We start from the raw sequence: 18,949 nt of genomic DNA on the forward strand, positions 1-18,949 counted from the left end.
ATCTTAAAAATTGTAAACCAATAAAAATAAAATTTATTCATTGATACAGAAGACAATTGATGTAATAAATATATAATCTCAATTGAGAATTATAAATAAACTATTTAAAAATAATATGTTTAACATATATATTATTTACTCATAATTTAAACACATAATTTAAATATATTACCATATTTATTTTATATTTCTATGTTATAAATTTATTATTATTAGAATTATTATTATAATTATAGAAAAAATAGTGATGTATGCAGATCAATTTTAATGCAAACTAAAATCTAAACTCAATTAATTTAACGTCGATGCAGTATAAAATTGAAGCACATGTATAAGTTTTATTGTGAAGGTTTTCGCGTGTTCGTTTGAGATTTTAAAGTAATGCCGGCCACATCGTCTGTAGTGTGTAGTGATCGCCCAAGAAAAAAAAATAATGAATAAAATTAGACATGTTTATCTATGATTTTGCCAACGCAACAGTATAATATAACAATATAAAACTTATTTCATCATATTTATAATTACCTAATGATTAATAATTAAGAATTTTTTTTATTGAGATTATCGTCATCAGAGTAAATATCAAAACCACACGACTCAAGTTTTATTAACCATTGCGTTAACGTTTCATCTAAAAAAATTAATTCAAGCATGATAAATAATAATTTTAATATCAAAATACGAATGCTATAAATTTTAATTAATTTAAAATTACTAAGCAGATTGTTAAGCATAAATACTGATTTCTCATGAAATAGTTGTGGAAAAATATTATGAATTTTTGACTATGTAACAACAGTAATACTTTAAAGAGTCGATTTTTATCCCTGCATTCTAATTGAACTTCGTTGTTCGATAAACATTGTTAAACATTTTATGTAAAGCAATAGTATTTTTGTTCAATAATTAATTATTTAAGATTTGTATTATTTTGTTGAATTATTTATGCGAAGAGGACTTGTTCCATACCAAGTTGCTCGAGAAACAATCCCATTGGTGTACGCTTCAGTCCAATTCCTTCGATTTTATTGACGACTTTGTTCTTAATACTTCTTAATCTTAACGATGCGTGCACAAATGTTGCTGTAAATTTTAATTTATGATAAAAAATTATTCATTTTGTAATTATTTAATTTTAAGGTAAGATACATGTTAGTAATTTTGACTCACATTCAGTCAGAATAACTTTGATTTTTTCGAATTATGAAATTACATATTTACAGATATTGAAGCCAAATATGAAATAAATAATAAAACATGGCTTTTTAAAAATATTAATTATAACAAGTCTATAACATAGATTTTTTTTTCATAAAACAATGGTAAGCTATAAAATAAAATTACTTGTGACTATTAAAAATTGATCATGTTCTCTTTTGACAATTAAAAAATATTAATAACATAAAAATTTTAATAAATAGACAAAAATAAACAAAAAATTAAAAATAAAACTAATTATAATCGGCAATTCAAAGTTATTTTCAATAAATGCGATATTAATTAAGATTGAAGACAACATTATTGATTTACGCACCAGAAAAAGGTAATAAAATACCAATAAGAAACACGAGAAGTGATCCCAAAGTGTACGCAAGAAAGCATCCACCTGTGGCAACAATAATTACACCAGCTAGTGGGTTTTGTTTTTTAAAATGATGAATAGCTCTTCCTTCACTGGAAACATATCCGAATAACGCAAGTACAACTGTCATCGACACCATACCCAGTAACATTTTACCTGGGTGGATAATCCTGAAAGAAACATCAACAAGAAAATTATTTTTAGCCATTTACTTACCATGTAGCATTTAAAATTAATCAATATACGGTCATTAAATAAAGTAGAGTAAAGATAAACAAGTTTATTATTTTTAGATACATACCCAACGATCAAGAAAATAACAACTGACATAAAAAAATAATTTGTCTGATAATAAAGTAGATTATTGACAACTCTATTTCCCCATTTATCGAGATCTTTTAAATTTGGAATTTGAAAACGTGCTGACTCTAATAAAAAATCATCAAGACTGCGTAATGGTGGTAACTCCATGCCTGTATTACCTAATTTTGTTTTATCCATTATTATTGCTTATTTTTATTACTTTTTATCTTTTGGTTAACTTTTTCTATTTATGTACTTAACTTGAATTTAGAAAAAATAATTTCGACTGTTATTTAATATAATTTATGTGTAATCAAATATTTTCAGACTCTGACGTGATCTCTACTGAATTCAACCAACTTCATTCCAGATTAAATATATAAACTAAACTTCACACTAAACACGTATTACACGTAAAGATCTACCTACATACATGCTCTGTATATTTTTATATAAATAAAAATAAAATCGATTTTATTCAAGCCGCTACGAGCATGACAGGTAAACTTACCATTTGGAAGAATTCAAATTAAGAATTGGAACTTTTAATCAAAAAATGAATTTTTATCCAATTGTTTAGATGTCAATTGTCATACTACACTCACAGAAAATTCCACGTACCTTTAGATAAATTAAAAATGCTTTTTTTTTTTTATTATTTTATTAATTTAAATATTACAATGAGTTTAAAATAAATTCCAGTACTTACGTACTTACCAACCGTATTGAGCAGCCAGTTGCAGCAAACTTCGCTGCAATCATTTTGCTTAATATCCACTGTGTTCAGGCGGTAGGTCGAATTATTCAATTGAATGGAATTGATAATGAAAACAAATCGCTTAAATTGAAATAATTAATAACGCAGTAATTATTTAATATATTTATATATTTAATAGCTATATTAATTATACAATGAAACGTTTTATAAATTTTATGATATATAATGTATAATATACTCTTATAAAACGATTGAGAGCATGCCGAATATTATACTGTTAGCAGTGCAATGATTAGTTGTATATTTTCCATTAAAATCGATGATTATAAATATTTCTTAAAAAAAATTAGATTTATCATTTATGACTTAATTAGCAGCATCACAAGAATCAATCCAGTCATTGTAAACATCCAGGGGATCTGATAAAACGTTGACTGTCGTTTGGTAATCTTCTAAGCAAATACGACAACAAATTCTTGCAGCTTTTCTTGCTTTATCCCTGTTTTAATAGTTAATATTTATAATAATAATAATAATAATAATAATAATAATGACTTACATTTTAACTTCACATGATTTTTCGTGATTACAAAAGGGACATGTAAACTGTGTCTCCAAAGGTTCGATATTCTTTTTTCTTGTCGGTGCCTGTCTCTTACTCTTTTTGCGTCCCATTTTGTTTGTTGCCTAAAACAATTATTAAAATAATAACAATGGTGTGTGTTATTGTTGTGGTTCATTCTGACAGAATCCAGTATAATTTAATTATTGATTGATAACTTACTTTGTTTTGTTAAATTGATAATTAATTGCTTCTTATCAATAGTTGGTGTAATGAATAAAAATTTTTTTCACAATAATAAATTAATTCTAAGTAAACAAACGCGTAGTGTTGTTTTATGTGTAATAAAATGGAGTAATGGTGTTGACTGTTCACTGCTAAATTGTTGACAATAGTATGACTGATGGAAATACTCGAATTTGCTATAGTATGAGTTTCCTGTTAGACAAGGGAAGAGGGAGGGATATAAGTTTTGGTGGGGACAGAATTATAGGGCACTTGATTCAAAATTCATATTTATTAGTTGTAATTATTAAAAACTGATCTGACATTCATTTCTGAAGTATCTATTCATATTGCTTTACAAAATTACATTAGTTTTGTCTATTAATTTTTTGGATTGAGATGCTTATATATGAAAAAAATACATGTTAACAAAAAAATAAGTTTAATTAAGTATAGGCAGTAATAGAGATTTATTTAAATGTTAATTACACGAGATAATTTTTGGACTCTATTGAGAAGTAAGTCCCCTTGTTTCACCATTGCTTGATACTGCCAATTTTTGCTGTCTGGCCGATTAGTTTCGACGACCCCGCCAACACGGTCGACTTTGCAGTGCAATCTTCCTGCAGCAATGTAGCGTGACAACTCTCTGGTAAATTTAAGCAAAAATTAGTTTTATTAATTTATGAAATAAATATTTAGAGAAAAGACTGTCGGTGTAGAGTACTTACAAGTCAACATAATCGACGGTGACACCGAATGCCTCAGCCATGTATTGCAGTGTCAATGATCTGTATGATTCCAAGAGCTGAGTGTATGCTAAGATACGCATTTCTCGCACGTAATAACGATAGTGAGGGTGAATTAGGTAGTCTCGTCGTAATAATCCTTCAACGTGAGCTATAATAATACAATTATACAATTATTCAATCTTTTTCTAATAAATTATATCCAAATCATTTTGTGATAAATTTAATAATAATTAATTAACTTTTCAAGTATGAACACTCAATAATAAATTAACTTCAACAGTTTATTATTTTATGTAACATAATCTAAAATTTTTAACATTTATAAATTAACTTCTGTAAAAAAATTACGACCTTTTGAGTGTTCAACGATACTGAGAAAAAAAATACTTTTATTAAGAAAATTTTCTTGATACACGAATTCATGTTTTTGAAAATTTTCAAGAATATATATTCTTAGCTCAAGAACTTGTTAAATTGACTGAAATAATTTTTACTTAATTTAAATAGAGCTATTTTCTTATTTATCTATTATCCAAAGATAAATATTGATGCTCTTCTCTTTAGAAACTAATAATTAATAATAATAGAATATTGATCGTCATCGAATTTCTTGAACCAAGAAATTGTTAATTGAGTAAAAGTATTTTTTTCTCAGTGTACATTAAATATCATTTACTTTTCAAGATTTTTTAAGTGCGCAATTTTATAACAGAAATATATAATTTTTAATAATACTGAAATTAACAGACATCTGACAATTTTTTTGATTTTTATGATAAATAAATTATAAAAAAAATTTTTTTTTTAAATTTACACTTGTAATTTTTTTTAATTTTTAGGCATGGAAATTTTTTATTAAATTTTTATCATAATAATTTAATTGTTATATAAGTCGAAAAAATTGACAGATATCTTTTAATTCCAATATAATAATTTTTACCCAGATTTTTGAAGAAATCAGCATAATGACAATTGTATAAAGAGAAAAGGAACTCTTTACAATCCTGATTATTGTGTAACACTTCCAATATTTCAGAACCTTTAATTATTTTATCTCTCAATTCATTTCTTGGTAGACTAATCATCGACAAGTATACCGTGTACCGAACAAACGTATTGTAATCCATGAGTTCATAGCTAGTAAATGTACTGATGGTATCGAGGAAAAAATTTGCAGCTTCCTTGAAATCACGAACTGCTATACAGTACGTTCCTTGATAGACTTTTAGGCGGTTACGTCTGTCCCAATCACCTCCTTCGTCTATCAAACTGCAATAAGTAAATCAATTAATTATGAATACAAAATTTTTGGATAGTATAACAAGTCAAAAAAAAAAAATTGACAAAATATCACACATACGTCTTCGCCTTATCAATGTTTCGGGTGATATGATCATGATCCATGTAAAATAATCCTATTCTAATGTTGTGGAAGACAATATCAAGTCTGTGACCAAGCGAAACTGTTTTTTCATAAGTCTTCCTAAATGCTGATATAGATCCTTCTTTGTCACCGATACGACACAAGTGCTCGGACTTTTTGAGATTAGCTTCGCGTACTTCCATCTCACCAAGATTTTGCTCAGCATCCTCGATAGCATCATCCAGAACTTTTAATTGCTCGCGATTGCAAGCGCGCATTTTTTCCATAAGTGCGGTGTCTACTGGCCATTCAAGATCACGACAAACTTCTTCGTAAAAAGGTGCCATGTCTGTAAAACATTAACAAAGGAATAAATTAATAATTTAACATTTCATTAACAAAACTATTTTTAAATGGATTTAATAATAAATAATTAAAGAATTTGCTACTCACTGTCAGCTTTAATAGCATTCATCAACTTAGACTTCAAATTCTCGTCATTTTTGTGCTCCTCTAAACTCAACAAAAATTTAGTCTGGGCTAACTCGAAATTCGGGTTCTTCTCCAGTCCATCGTCTTCCAAGTTTTCAATCGGCATTTTATTTACTTAATTATTTACTTCACTAATTATTATTGAATCTATCAACACTTTTTCCGTGATGAATAAACACTTTCGAGATCGTGTCTAAACCACATTTATAGATTGTCAAGAAGTATAACCTCTTGTTATTTTTTCACAAGTCATCTTAATCACAAGTGACAGTGAGTTGTTTTACTTTCTACTAGATGGCGGTACAATTCAAAACTAGTGCTTAAATTTAAATTTATACATAAATTAAAAAATTATTTATTATTTAAGCAAGTAGGTATACTAAAAATAAAACATCTGATAATTTTTATCTTTATAATTCACATATTTTCACGAAAATTAATTGAAAATATGTATCTTAATATTTTTTAATTTTAATCATGCATTTCATCAAAAAAATTTTCATTTCAAAGTATTGAACATTTTTTATCTAAATAAAATAATTTTCACTTATCTGTCATTAGTTGGATAATTATTTAAAAATGAAAAGTCAAAACTTGTTTTATAATTATCATTTAAATTAAAAGAAAAAATTGTAAAAATATTAATTGTTTAGTTACCAAAAATTAGTTATACATATTTCAATTTATTCATTTAACTTTATTTCTTTTAATTCGTCAAATGTTAAAGTATATTATTTATTTATAAGGTAGATACTGTACGGAACATGAGGGATTTATAAAAAAATACGTTGCGGTCGGAACAATTTTGTTCGAAAGATCGAAAATTAATTAGATACTCTATAATTAATAATCATTATCGTTATTAGTATTAATTTATATTATTTGGTATTTTTCGTTTGTGTTTTCAAACAGTTACAGAAATATTAAAAGCTAAGTCGTGATTACTGGCAATGCTTTGAAATTTTTTCCATGAATCATGAGAGATTTGTTTGTAGAAAAAATAATAACTAGATATGGATCAAGACTGGTATATAAATTAATAAATAATTAAAGTAATTAGATGAAGATGTAGAGTCCAGACAGATCATCTGAAGTTCTTGATGATTTTATTATAAAATGAAATAACACTTTAAAAACACACTTGAGGATTTTATTATAGATCTTAACAATGAATCTTAAGCTATAAGATTTAAAAATTAAACAAATTACAATAATTTATAATTTTAGTGAAATTTTTATTTTTTAAAACGGTAACTTCTTATAATTACGCTAATAAATTTTCTAATTAATTTTTAATTACAATCATAATAATAAAAAAAAAATAATATAGATATTTATATATAGTATTTGTATAAATTTAAATACAATAATATCTTGTACTCAAAGATTGTTAAAATCATAATAAAAAATTTTCTTAAATAAAAATTTAAACATCTGGACTCTACTGAATTAAAAGATATTGCTAGGTTGAAGAAAGTAATTTATAAAATAAAATAATAATAATAATAATAATAATTTTTAAAGATTTAATGAAATAGGATTTTTGTAAGCCATTAAAAATTATGTATGGCCCACTTGCATGGGCCCAAGCTCTTCACTTACACTTTAAAACTCGATGCGCAACAGCGATTCATTGATCTGTTCGTTTAATTAATTAATTAATTATTTATTTATTTATTTATTTATTCATTCATTTATTTATTCATATATCATAATTAATTACTGTATCTTAATAGCTATAGTGTTTTTTAATTACTTTTATTTTATACTATATATTAATTTACAATTAATTTATGCTGCCTTTATTTTACTTTTTTTAATATTATATAATTAATTAATCATTATTTCGTTAGTTTTTTTTTTTACTCAGTTTAAAATTATTGAATCAATGAAAAATAAATAAAAATAATTTCATTATACTTGTATTATTTTTTTTATCAATTAGAGTACAATGTCATTGTACTTAAATAAATAATATTCATTACACATGACACTTATGTAATTTTTTTAATGATCGCGAGAGCAATCTTACTTTAAGTATTTTTTATTCTGTTACTTAAAACATCAAGTAGGTAATTAATAGACAATTGATTTTAAATCTGAGGCCGATAGAACTAAAGAAATATCTATTTTTATATATAATATAGACAGCATATTATAACAATAATAATAATAATTATTATTATTACTATTGTTCATTATCAATATTAGTATCATTATTGTTATTTTTATAACAGCATCAACTTCATCTATACCCTGTGCATCACCTCCGTCGTCATCTCATCGACACATTCAATTTAATGATTATTTGACAAATTGTTAATTAATTATTTTATTTATTTATTATATTGGCTAGTTAATAGTTACTTTATCATTACAATATCTATTTATATTTATATTTGTATCAATAATTTTTGTTACTTTTTATATATTTATATTATATATATTTAATATATTTATAATATATGTATAACTGATGCATCATTTTACAGCAATATACTTTAATTAAAGATGTAATGTCTCGGTGCGTCAACGATATTTTAACTTACGTCTCTTTGTATGGTTTAATTACTAGTATAAATAAATAAATATATTCAATTATTTATTTATTTATTTATTTATATGCCATGCATCAGTCATTAATCGCGATAATATAACTTGTAAAAACATAATAGAATATTAATTATGGCATAAAACGTAACACAACGCGACTCCATTTATATCGTAATGATAAGTCATCTTCATTATCGTGATCATAAAAAATAATTAAATAATTATTTTTAGTTTACTGGGTTTTTTATTTATCTTTTTTTTTTGTAATCAACTATCAATTAAGAACTATTAGGATGTCAAAAAAAAAGTTTGACTAACGATTACGTTAATGAAGATGACAATCCGCAATGGCAAATTTATATTTATTAGTTTTTTTTACATTTATTAATCATATATTCGTGTTTCGCGAGAATAAACTGTGAATGACAATGATAACAACACCGATGAAAATTCGTTTGTTTATTTGTATTATTAATATATAATTGTATATACACAACGACCGCCAATGTATATTAACAGAGATCGGCGAAATAATTTATTTTTAAATTATACCAGATCGCTACCTTTTGAATTAATTATTTATTTATAATTTTGAAAATAAAAATTTAATAAATATTTCTTGTACTTTGTTTTCAGTTAAAATTTAATCACAAATTTAAAGATAGCGAGCTTTAAATTAATAAAATTAATTTTTTTTAAGAAAAATAATCCTGACTTGCAATAGAAACTTATATCGTTCGATAAAAAAACATAAACAAAAAATTAAATGTTATATATAAAATTTTAACGAAACTATAAAATACTCTAAGATGATAATTATATGTACAGATACATAATAATAATAATAATATGATATTGATATATTTCTTAAACATATTCTCTATTTTTCTCTTTCTTTTTTCAATAATTATTACAATAATAAACGGTCAAGTTTATAACGGAATGTACTGATTGACATTCAAAGTTTGTAATATAATAACTAATGACAATTGAAGTTAGTTAAGGCAACAACAACAATAACAATAACAACAACGTAGTCAGGAATTTATAAAAAAAAAAAAAAAAATAGGGGAAATAATAATTATAAAACGTACGGTAATAAAATTGCACGTTTATTACATAGCACCTCACTGGCCTTATAACAATTTACTTTCCTTTTGAAAAAACTAAAAACCAATATAACTCTATTATAAATGCAAAAATAAACCGTACGAGTAACTCGAAATAAAAAAAAAAAAAATAAAAAATAAACTTTTTAAATAATTGGATAATTATTTTTGAGCATCACGAGTATATTCATATCTATCACTCGTTATCAATATTTCTTTGTTAATATTTTTCGCCGACCTCCGAAATCACGCCGAGTCGTTAAATTAAAACGACACAATTCAACCCAGCGAAATTGATTGACATCAACCGAAAGCACTATTCGTTGCGGGTGGACTAGATTTATTCTAATCGCGTCGCCGTTGTCGCAGACTTATCATTACTATTATTATTATTATTAAAGTTAGTATTTATTATTATTAATCATTTTTTTCTCCATCATTATCAGTATCAGTATCATTATCATCATCATAGTCATCATCATCATCATCATCATTATTATTATTATAATTATAATTATTATTATTCTTCTTACTGACTATTATCGTTATGATCATCATTATCATTACTATTTACTATTATTATAATAATAATAATCATCATCATCATTAAAACATAAATTACACATTATTAATAAAAATTAATTTCTCGAAAACGGCGACGCGGTCTTGCAAATACTTTTTTTTGCCGTAATGCCAACGTTTTTTTTTTTTTCCTCAACGATGCAGCATTCGGACATGCCAAGAAAATCCTAAGAGTGTAAAAATACGTAAAAAAAGGTAGTATTCAGCGTATAATATATATATTTATACACACATATATTTATTTTTTTTCCTTTTTTTTAATATTTTTTAGTTAATTAAGCATAACGCTTACAATGATTATCATACGCCGTCATAGCCGAGGTCAACGGGTGGCCTGTGATGAGATTGAAGATAAGAAGGAGGTGTAGAGTTACCGGGACTGCTGGTAGTGCTAGAAACACCGTAACCACCAGGGTAATTTGGACTGGGGGCATGAATGCCGGCTGGAGGTGTTGGATATGCCTCGAAGGAACTCGAGTAGGATGTATTGTATGGATAGGGATTAGCCATGTGCCCTAACGAGGGATGCATACCACCCATACCGGTCATGCCGCCCATTCCGTAAGTACGTTGCATCAGACTTGACTCTAATCCCCCAAAGAGATAGCCGTTGGTAGGTCCCATAGTTGGTACAGGATAATGTGGACCAGGGATAATGTTAGAATAGCTATTTCCCGCTTGACTCATGCTCGGTGTATAATTGCTCGAGGCGAGATTTTCTACTGTATAAGATTTACTGTGTTGCTGCTGTTGCTGTTGCTGCTGCTGTTGCTGTTGCTGTTGTTGTTGTTGTTGCTGCTGCTGCTGCTGCTGTTGATGTTGATGCTGTTGCTGCTGTTGTTGTTGATCAAGCCGTCCGTTCATCCCATACGGCGATCCATAATTTTCACCTGGATAAAGTGGTTGTGAACCAGGGTAAATCCCACCTCCAAGCGGCGGACTGTAATTATTCATACCTGGGCCAGAAAAACCAGACAAATAAGATTGATGATGCGGCTCCATTTTATTATCACCAAGCCCGTCATCGGGGATTCCAGGATGGGAGTGTAAACGTTGATTGCCACCGTCAGCTATACTCGGTATCTGATCAACCAAAGACTCGAGGTCGCTCAGACTCTTAGAAGCAACATCTTGTCCGGTATTTCTCTTCATGACGTATTGCTCATGCGGATGCGGCGACATTGATGAGTGTGTCGGCGTGTGAGGATGACTCAAAGGTGGTGTGTGATGCGACTGATGTGAGTGCTGGTCTTCACCGGGGTTTAAGCCCGTGGGCGTAGTTTGATGTCCGTGCCCGTGAGAATCGGGTGTCGGCTGATCGTGGAAACCCATGTAGCTCGTATAACTCGAATGTGACTGCGTACCAGGGCTTCCTGAGTGCGGTATTGTGCCGTCTGTTGTCCCAGCTGGATTATAAGCGCGATGGTCATTCGTGAGATTCTGCTGCTGAGACATACTTGTCGGTGGTTCAAAATCCGGATGCTCAACACTCGGAGAGGTTAATGGTGAGGGTTCAAGATTATTTTCAGATGATATTGCCGTGTTTATCTCAGACGATAGATCCGAGTGAGTGAACGACAAGGACATAGATTTAGGACTTTGGCTATAGTGCTGCTGTAAGTGTACGGGGCTTTGTTTAGCGCTCATGTTATACGGACTGTCATTCATACCCTGTGAAAAGAAATTTGAGTCGGGTTGCGGATATGGCGCCATATGAGCGAAAGGTTTTGGTGGTGACATAAGAGGAGGTGAAAAACAACCTGGGACATTCCCGTAATTGTCACCGAGATGTCCCATATTTTGAGGATGATGTGGATGATGAAGGTGATGTTGCTGTTGCTGCTGTTGATGCTGCTGATGTTGCTGGACCATTTGCTCGCGCTCCCGAGCTTCACGCTCCTGTTGTTTCTGCTGCTGATGAATTTTCTTGGGACGTCCACGACGTTTCTTTATCACCTCGCCTCCAGATCCAATATTTGATCCTTCGACGTTACCACTCCCGGCGTTGGTTGTGTCCATTTTAGGGTCAGACTCTGATGGAATCATCATCTGATCATCGGGATTTTTTATTTTCTTGGGTCTACCGCGTTTCTTTTTCCCCGGTATCAATCCTTGCTCCGGCTTTATCTCACTTAATTCGGACATCCTGCTCTCGCCGTCAATATCGTCGCCTTCGTACACAGACTTTTTATCTTCTATAGCGTCTGAATCTTTCTTTTTGTTTATTTTTGGATCAGCAAATACAATATCCGATTCATCCAGGTGTGATATTGTACCGTTTAAATAATCACGAAATTTTTTAAGAGCTGCATAGTATGGCACCTTATCCGCCGCGCGTGGCAATTGCGCACACCTCGCGCTACTCGATGGCATTACCCACATATACTGTAAATAAAATTATCATGTTTAATAAATAATGATAATATATTTAATTAATTAAAAAAAAACAAACAAACTTACTGTATTTGTACCCTCAATTAAACTCGGTTGTCGACCAAATCCAAATTCTTTTTTACCAGAAAAAACTTCATAAATAAGTTTACCATTAAATACTGCTATTTTTGGCTTGTACCTCTTCAACTTTTCCAACAATAAACTACTACCTGTAAAACAAAAAATAAAACAAAGTTTATGTTATGAATTTATCATAGTGTTTAAACATAAATATTTTTTTTGTTTCAAACAAGACAGCAAGGTCGTGTATAAGTAAACAACAGGAGTTTAGAGAATCCATTAATCTTGAGCAGAGAATTTGTTTCGAAACAAAGTTTTACGTGTACCGTAAACTTATGCAGATATAAACTAGCATAGTGCATAATAGATAGATAGTAGATGATAGTAGTTGTAACACAAGGTATTTGACTCTGTAAGTACGATCCGTCTTAACGATTAATCTATGATAAGCGGTGTCCAATAGTTTCGAGGCCAAGTAACAACTCAAGTTCTATCCACTTTTACTGTATAGCTAGGGATTCGTTGTGTCTGTAGTTAAGTGAAAATTTAGTGGTTTACTTGGCTGTTTTCAGCAAACTCTATTACACTAGAGTCTGATCAAGAGACTAAAGATCTTCACAATGACACGGATAGTCTCGTTTATAGTATATTGTTCAGTATAGTTTCAAACTACTTTGTCACGGCCGCTCATTCAACACCTCGAGCAACTTGATCTTCAAGCTCCATACTTGACCATTAACTCAGATATCTTTAAATAGTACAAAGTCGTTAAATTCCGTTCTAAACAGAAAAAAAAACTTCTTGCACCAAGAAAATTTTAAGGAAGACAAAAGTTATTTTGGATCAAGAAGAAATTTTCTTGGCTCAAGAAACTTTGATTTCACTCAAGAAATTTTCAATCTTCCTTAATATTTTCTTGAGCCAAGAAAATTTACCCTCCAAACAAGATTTTTCTTTTTTTTCAGTGTAGTAATAATTTTTTCAGTTTTTTTTTTTTTAATCTCAAATTAATCATTTTATAGATTATTTTAATTGAGAATAGAATTATTATTTAGACCTTTTTTAATTTTTAAAGCTCATTAAAAAATTTTTTTTCAATTCTGTTATTCAATTCTTGAAAATTTTTCACAACAAATTCAAATCAGCTATAAATTTCAACAAAAAATTTGTTTTTTCATAGTAAAGAAAATTTGTAGTCTCAACTCTTGTCGTTTATTCACTTTTAGTTATTTAGCTAAAATTTATTTAAAGAAAAAAAAATAAGAATAATAATATTAACCTTCTTTTATTTCTTTTCTCGTTAAATCAGCACTTCCTTTAGTCGCACGTGCGACCATATTAGTAAAACCAATTCCTAAACGTAATAATGTATAGTCATCTTCAGCAGTGAGTGGATCAGGTGTTAGGCCACTTAGATGTAAACATTTCCCTGAAAAACAAAAATAAATTTTAATTAATTTCAGTTTGAAACTCGTCTAATTATTTATTAGTAGTAATGATGTCAATTTTGGTGTTTATGTGTAAAAGTTTAAGATTTAAGTAAACAAAAAAAGCTGAGCCAACTTTTAAGATAAAAAATAAATAAACTAACGAAGAGAAAGAAACTATTGGAAAATCAGTTAAGGGAGTACAAATGTATAAACTTTAGGAGTAAAAACATAAGAGAGTTACCAAGGGTAGACGAATAAGTAAGAGGAGAGAGTTGTGCTAGTACGGGTGGATAGTAAAAGAGAAGTTGTTAGAAGTTTTGGGATACAGAAATTTATGACTTTGCGGAAACTCATTGGTGCGCGCGAACGACCCACACAGCACAGCAAATGGCCCCGCGACCTTGGCTCAACTTCGGAAACAAAGTTAAGAGGTCGAAAGGAGAAAACGTTCAACCGCGTGCCCATAACATTTTCCATTTACCTCTTCACAACGGAAAGAGTAAAAGGAATGATAAAAAAGAAGGAACAAAAAAAAATTGATGAAACTTTATCGAAAGCTACACTTTCATTTTTTTTTCTTTATCTCAAACCCTCTTTACTCAATCTTTATCAAGATTAAATGGGTAGTATCTAAGATACCGGTGTAATCAAGTCCTCAAAAAAAATTTTATTCACTAATATGCTAAAACTTAATGTTAATGGATTTTTATGTTTTATATTCACTTCATCTTCGGTATTTAATATTTCATACATACATACTATTTATTTTTACAAGTATAAAATGTACATTTATATATTATATTATATTATATTTTTCTGTAGATGTGGATTGTAACGCGCCGGTCAGGTTTGAATCCAGGACACAGGTCGATCGCAACCTGTGACTGCGCTCCGGGACTCGTGTGCGTTGGGCGCGCCGGGAAAATCAATTTTCACAAGAGCTTTCTCAACATACTAAATATAATTTAACGAAAAAACTAAAGTAAAACATGCATGTAGCTTAAAATATGCGATGAGTCCAAGTGCCAAGGTAAAAGAATAAATATTTCTTCCCTAATTTTAAGCGCTTGGAATTTTAAATTTAGCGATTGATTATACCAGTCAGCCTAGCACGTAATGACATTGAGTGTGTGTACTCCTAACTAAGAAAATTTATAGGTAACTTGACAAATGCCCCGGAGTCTTGGAGATAAAACGTAAATAGTGAAGAATAAGGTGGAAGGTAGAATAAAAGTGAGATAACATAACGGAGAAGAATGAGACAAAGACGAAGGGGAAGAATTAGAAGAAGAATAAGAAAAACCTGGGTTGATTTGAAGCTTAGGGTACGCAAGGGGTAGTTCAGCAGAACGTGGACAGGGTATGTAAGCTGCTATCGAGCGAATACGCGGGTTTTACCCGTCCGTCCTACCCTTTCCTCCCTCAACATCCCTTTTAGTACTCCGCCCTCACCCTCGTCCCTGTTCCCTTTTTAGCCCCTCTTTCACTTCCACACCCCTAACCCCGTAAATCGAGGGTAGATCGTGACGGCTGGGACGGGCGGTCCCGGGGGTGGTAGAACCACCAGTATAAGCTGTAGAAGCAGCAGCAGCAGCAGAACCAACAGGAGCACCAGCAACCAACCTAGAGATGTAGAGATCCCAGCAGAGAGATGTAGTGAGGAGAAGAAGAGGTATAGAGTATAGAGCACTCGAGTACACGTTTTCCCACACTTTGCTTCTCTTTCCGAGTCTCTTTTCTCTTCTCTATATATTATATATATATATATATATATATATATGTATATCGTAGTCGTAGTCGTCGTCGTCGTCGTCCTCCTCCTCCCTACACCACCCACTCCCCCCCATCATCCCCCATCATCTCCCTACAACCCACCACCACTCATTACACTTACTACCGCCATTGCGGCTACGACAAACTCTCACTCTTTCTATTTCTACTATTCTTCGCTTTTTATTTTATATACAAGTATTTCAACGTTGATACCTTTCTTATATTTTAATTCATCCAGCGAGTTTTTGACTAAAATTTCTTGACAAGCAACTTTTACTGGCGCATTCTTGAGTAACGCGACAATATATAACTCTTAGAAAAGGATTCTTCATGAGTTGGCAGACGTGTCCGCAAAACTTTCTCGCACTTCCCGACAACGCGCAAGAGTTTGCCGCAAGAAAACTTTTCCCGGATCTACCCGAAACATTAAATTAGGTCATATCACATGGACATCAAGTTACACTTTCCAGGATTACTAAATACTTTTGACTTTTAAATAATTAATTCTACAATTAATCACCCGATCAATTTTAATAACTTACGTTTTTGTCAATTAGTTTCATTTATATTCATAAACTTCAATAAAAATAAAATAACATGTCTAAAACTTTTGGATTTTAATTCTTTCAGTAAATTAGAAAATTTAGATTTATTACAGAAAATAATCCAAGCAATCAAACTACCTTAAAGCTTAAAAGGAATATTTCAAAGAACTTGAACAAAAAGAAATAGTAAATAATTAAAGTGATGGTGAATCAACTGGATCTAAGTGTAAAGTCTTTGATAATTTTAAAAAATAAGCTAGAACTTTAAACAAAAGAAAATTAGTTACAAAGACCTTCCGATAATTAACTGAGTTTTTTCATCGTAATAATTATCACTCTACCCTTCACCGCAATAATTTTATCAGTTGATATCTTGCTCAAGAGTATAAAATACCTCACACGTATAAATTTTAAATTAAACCATGCAATGATTTACTGTATCTCATTACACCTTTCTGGTTTTTTATAATTTAACCCTTTCATATATAATAACTTTATACTCTTTTGATCCCTTACAACTTTTTCTTCTTCTTTTACAACTACATAAATTTTTTGCTCCGTAGTTCTCATTATAATTTACTAAGTATACATCTCTCATTTTCTCATGATTCTAGGGTCGTTTACTACCCTTTTCTATTTTTTTTTTTTTTTTTTTTTTTTTTTTTTAACCTACTCATACCACACGCAATATTACTACTTATGCTCCCTTTCTATCACCCACCCTCTGTACTCTTTCAGTAAACTACGAAACTAACGGCACATAACCCGGGAAAAACCCTGGAAAATCGAACGCCATGTACAGATCTATAGGTATATAGACCACCAATAAAAGCTTTAAAAGGACGATGTAAAACCCACGCGTCGATGCGCCAATATGTGCATAGGTAATAAGGTAATAGACAATATAGGTGCGAAGCGTATTAATCGTTTGATCTATTGAGCCATGTAATTGTTTAAATCGGCATTAAATTACGGCTTTATCATAACGCAATTATCATACGTAAGATTTATGGTACGTCTATGGTTTTCTACACATTATATTATAATAATGTATTTTATTTTAGTTATTTTTTTTTCGTGTGTATATGTGAGTGTGTGTGGTGTCAATGACATCTGTAGTGTATTGATCGACTCACAAAAGTGGTTTCCTGGTCCGGCGTAGTGGTGGCCCTTGTAAGCCGCGAAAAGCCCAGGGTTAATGCCAATCTGAAAATAAAAAAAAAATTAGATTAAATTAAATTAAATTAAATAGAATCAAATCAAATCAGAAGAAGAAGTTATAGTATTATCATGACAATCGATGGAATAAGTAGAGTAAAATGTTTATCAAGTATTTAACATTCTTAAGGACACTTAAATGTCGGTCGATAAACTTTTTTGTGAGGTAAATAAAAAGTTAAGAGCCGGATAAGTTTTTTATAAGAATGCAACAAATGGATTTGACTAAAAGATATTTAGCTTTTTATTTTTATTTTTCAACAACTTTTATTGGTTTTGTAGTTTTTATTTTCATTTTACGGATGTATCGCTTAACTTTTACGAGTAGAGGGAAGAAAAAGTTTTCGAGCAGGATATAGATCGGAATGGTGGTATTTGTTGAGAAGGTTTGGAATAATTTCAACAGCCACGGATAGCAGAGAGATAGTAATAGAGTAGAAGAGATACATGTAGTATTTCGTTAATCTGAATTTGGTAACGGTGATGATTATTATGCAACGGTCGGTCGAACACGCCGGTTACCTGTTGCACAACACCCGAGATGTTATATTCGCTCTTTACTTTACTTTTCAGATTAGGTAACTAATAACCGGCCAGACCAGAGAGTCCAAGGATAAGACATCATCAAGTTATACTTGTCAGTATGGTACATGTATGTATAGATAGATATAGATAGTACATTCTCGAGGGCGTTATTAATCGCGCGCGAGTTCTCTTTCAAAGACAACCTTGCGTAATAATGACTACGTGAATTGGCTGTGACGTACTTAATTCATATTGATGTGACGAGTGATAAGATTCTTGAATGTAATCAAAAATAATATTTATTATATTATTTGTTAGACAATTTATTATTCAGAAAAAATTTTATTGATAATTGATTACCGTGAGAGTTTAGATTTAGCTGGATATAATGAAGCCGAGTCATAACGATCCACGGCGTGTATGTGTATATCAAAGTTTATTTATGTGAAAACAAAAATAATAAAAATAAAAAATGTACTTTAGTTGTATTTAAAACGTATCATTTTAGAGAGCTGTGAGTACGCCATGTGGCAGAGCAATAACCGAATTTCCGCGGATCGACGCGTTCCACAGTCGAATGACGGATGAACCATGAGGATGAGGGCGCGTGAGCAATTATCGGCATCGTGCTCCATCATGCAGTACGTTATCGCATTAAACGGGCTTTCTCGCCCGCAACATGCCCATGATGAATATATGTCAGATACTATACTTGCATTCTTTATTATTTTTTTAAACTTTCTTCATTCCCTCTTTTTTTTTT

At 30.2% G+C, this 18,949-nt stretch overlaps 4 protein-coding genes across 9 annotated transcripts in view; all 4 read right to left on the reverse strand.

Moving 5' to 3' along the window:
• Positions 1-214: 214 nt before the first annotated feature.
• LOC123259881 (PRA1 family protein 3) lies at positions 215-2,317 on the reverse strand. 2 transcript variants are annotated; one of them, XM_044720656.1, is made up of 5 exons: positions 1,884-2,317; positions 1,535-1,752; positions 970-1,083; positions 526-631; positions 215-397 (listed from the first exon to the last, which is right to left on the reverse strand). In XM_044720656.1, exons 1-4 carry the CDS (start codon positions 2,081-2,083, stop codon positions 540-542), a joined length of 624 nt encoding a protein of 207 aa, XP_044576591.1. In that variant the 5' UTR covers positions 2,084-2,317; the 3' UTR covers positions 215-397; positions 526-539. The 2 variants fall into 2 exon arrangements, with proteins under 2 accessions (XP_044576591.1, XP_044576592.1); XM_044720657.1 differs by lacking the exon at positions 526-631 and having other exon boundaries at positions 219-397; positions 1,884-2,315.
• Positions 2,318-2,911: 594 nt separating this feature from the next.
• LOC123259882 (transcription elongation factor 1 homolog) lies at positions 2,912-3,566 on the reverse strand. The gene is made up of 3 exons (XM_044720658.1): positions 3,388-3,566; positions 3,163-3,290; positions 2,912-3,102 (listed from the first exon to the last, which is right to left on the reverse strand). Exons 2-3 carry the CDS (start codon positions 3,276-3,278, stop codon positions 2,970-2,972), a joined length of 249 nt encoding a protein of 82 aa, XP_044576593.1. The 5' UTR covers positions 3,279-3,290; positions 3,388-3,566; the 3' UTR covers positions 2,912-2,969.
• A 275-nt stretch (positions 3,567-3,841) lies between these two features.
• LOC123259880 (26S proteasome non-ATPase regulatory subunit 6) lies at positions 3,842-6,215 on the reverse strand. The gene is made up of 5 exons (XM_044720655.1): positions 5,959-6,215; positions 5,503-5,854; positions 5,083-5,411; positions 4,122-4,290; positions 3,842-4,039 (listed from the first exon to the last, which is right to left on the reverse strand). The coding sequence occupies exons 1-5, from the start codon at positions 6,101-6,103 to the stop codon at positions 3,865-3,867; spliced, it is 1,170 nt and encodes a 389-aa protein (XP_044576590.1). The 5' UTR covers positions 6,104-6,215; the 3' UTR covers positions 3,842-3,864.
• A 1,905-nt stretch (positions 6,216-8,120) lies between these two features.
• The window catches only part of LOC123259989, a 43,640-nt gene continuing 32,811 nt past the window's right edge, over positions 8,121-18,949 (reverse strand). For all 5 annotated transcript variants that reach the window (XM_044720868.1, XM_044720869.1, XM_044720867.1 and 2 more), the window contains 4 exons: positions 17,580-17,649; positions 13,975-14,124; positions 12,702-12,844; positions 8,121-12,626 (listed from right to left, as the gene is read on the reverse strand). In XM_044720868.1, the coding sequence (XP_044576803.1) occupies positions 10,542-12,626; positions 12,702-12,844; positions 13,975-14,124; positions 17,580-17,649 (2,448 nt within the window). In that variant the 3' untranslated portion in view covers positions 8,121-10,541. The remainder of the gene's footprint in view (positions 12,627-12,701; positions 12,845-13,974; positions 14,125-17,579; positions 17,650-18,949) is intronic.

Source organism: Cotesia glomerata, linkage group LG2, assembly GCF_020080835.1.
Source record: "Cotesia glomerata isolate CgM1 linkage group LG2, MPM_Cglom_v2.3, whole genome shotgun sequence".
In the NCBI taxonomy this organism is placed as follows: domain Eukaryota; kingdom Metazoa; phylum Arthropoda; class Insecta; order Hymenoptera; family Braconidae; genus Cotesia; species Cotesia glomerata.

Excerpts from the sequence above, each read along its gene's own strand:
- LOC123259881 (XM_044720656.1), bottom strand. The coding sequence starts at position 2,083 with ATGGATAAAACAAAATTAGGTAATACAGGCATGGAGTTACCACCATTA. Across the intron at positions 1,753-1,883 it reads GTTATTTTCTTGATCGTTGG|GATTATCCACCCAGGTAAAA; the intron begins GTATGTATCTAA and ends TGTTTCTTTCAG. Across the intron at positions 1,084-1,534 it reads TATTTTATTACCTTTTTCTG|CAACATTTGTGCACGCATCG; the intron begins GTGCGTAAATCA and ends TAAAATTTACAG.
- LOC123259882 (XM_044720658.1), bottom strand. The coding sequence starts at position 3,278 with ATGGGACGCAAAAAGAGTAAGAGACAGGCACCGACAAGAAAAAAGAAT. Across the intron at positions 3,103-3,162 it reads AAATCATGTGAAGTTAAAAT|GGATAAAGCAAGAAAAGCTG; the intron begins GTAAGTCATTAT and ends CTATTAAAACAG.
- LOC123259880 (XM_044720655.1), bottom strand. The coding sequence starts at position 6,103 with ATGCCGATTGAAAACTTGGAAGACGATGGACTGGAGAAGAACCCGAAT. Across the intron at positions 4,291-5,082 it reads TGATTTCTTCAAAAATCTGG|CTCACGTTGAAGGATTATTA; the intron begins GTAAAAATTATT and ends GTATTATTATAG. Across the intron at positions 4,040-4,121 it reads ACCGTCGATTATGTTGACTT|AGAGTTGTCACGCTACATTG; the intron begins GTAAGTACTCTA and ends TAAATTTACCAG.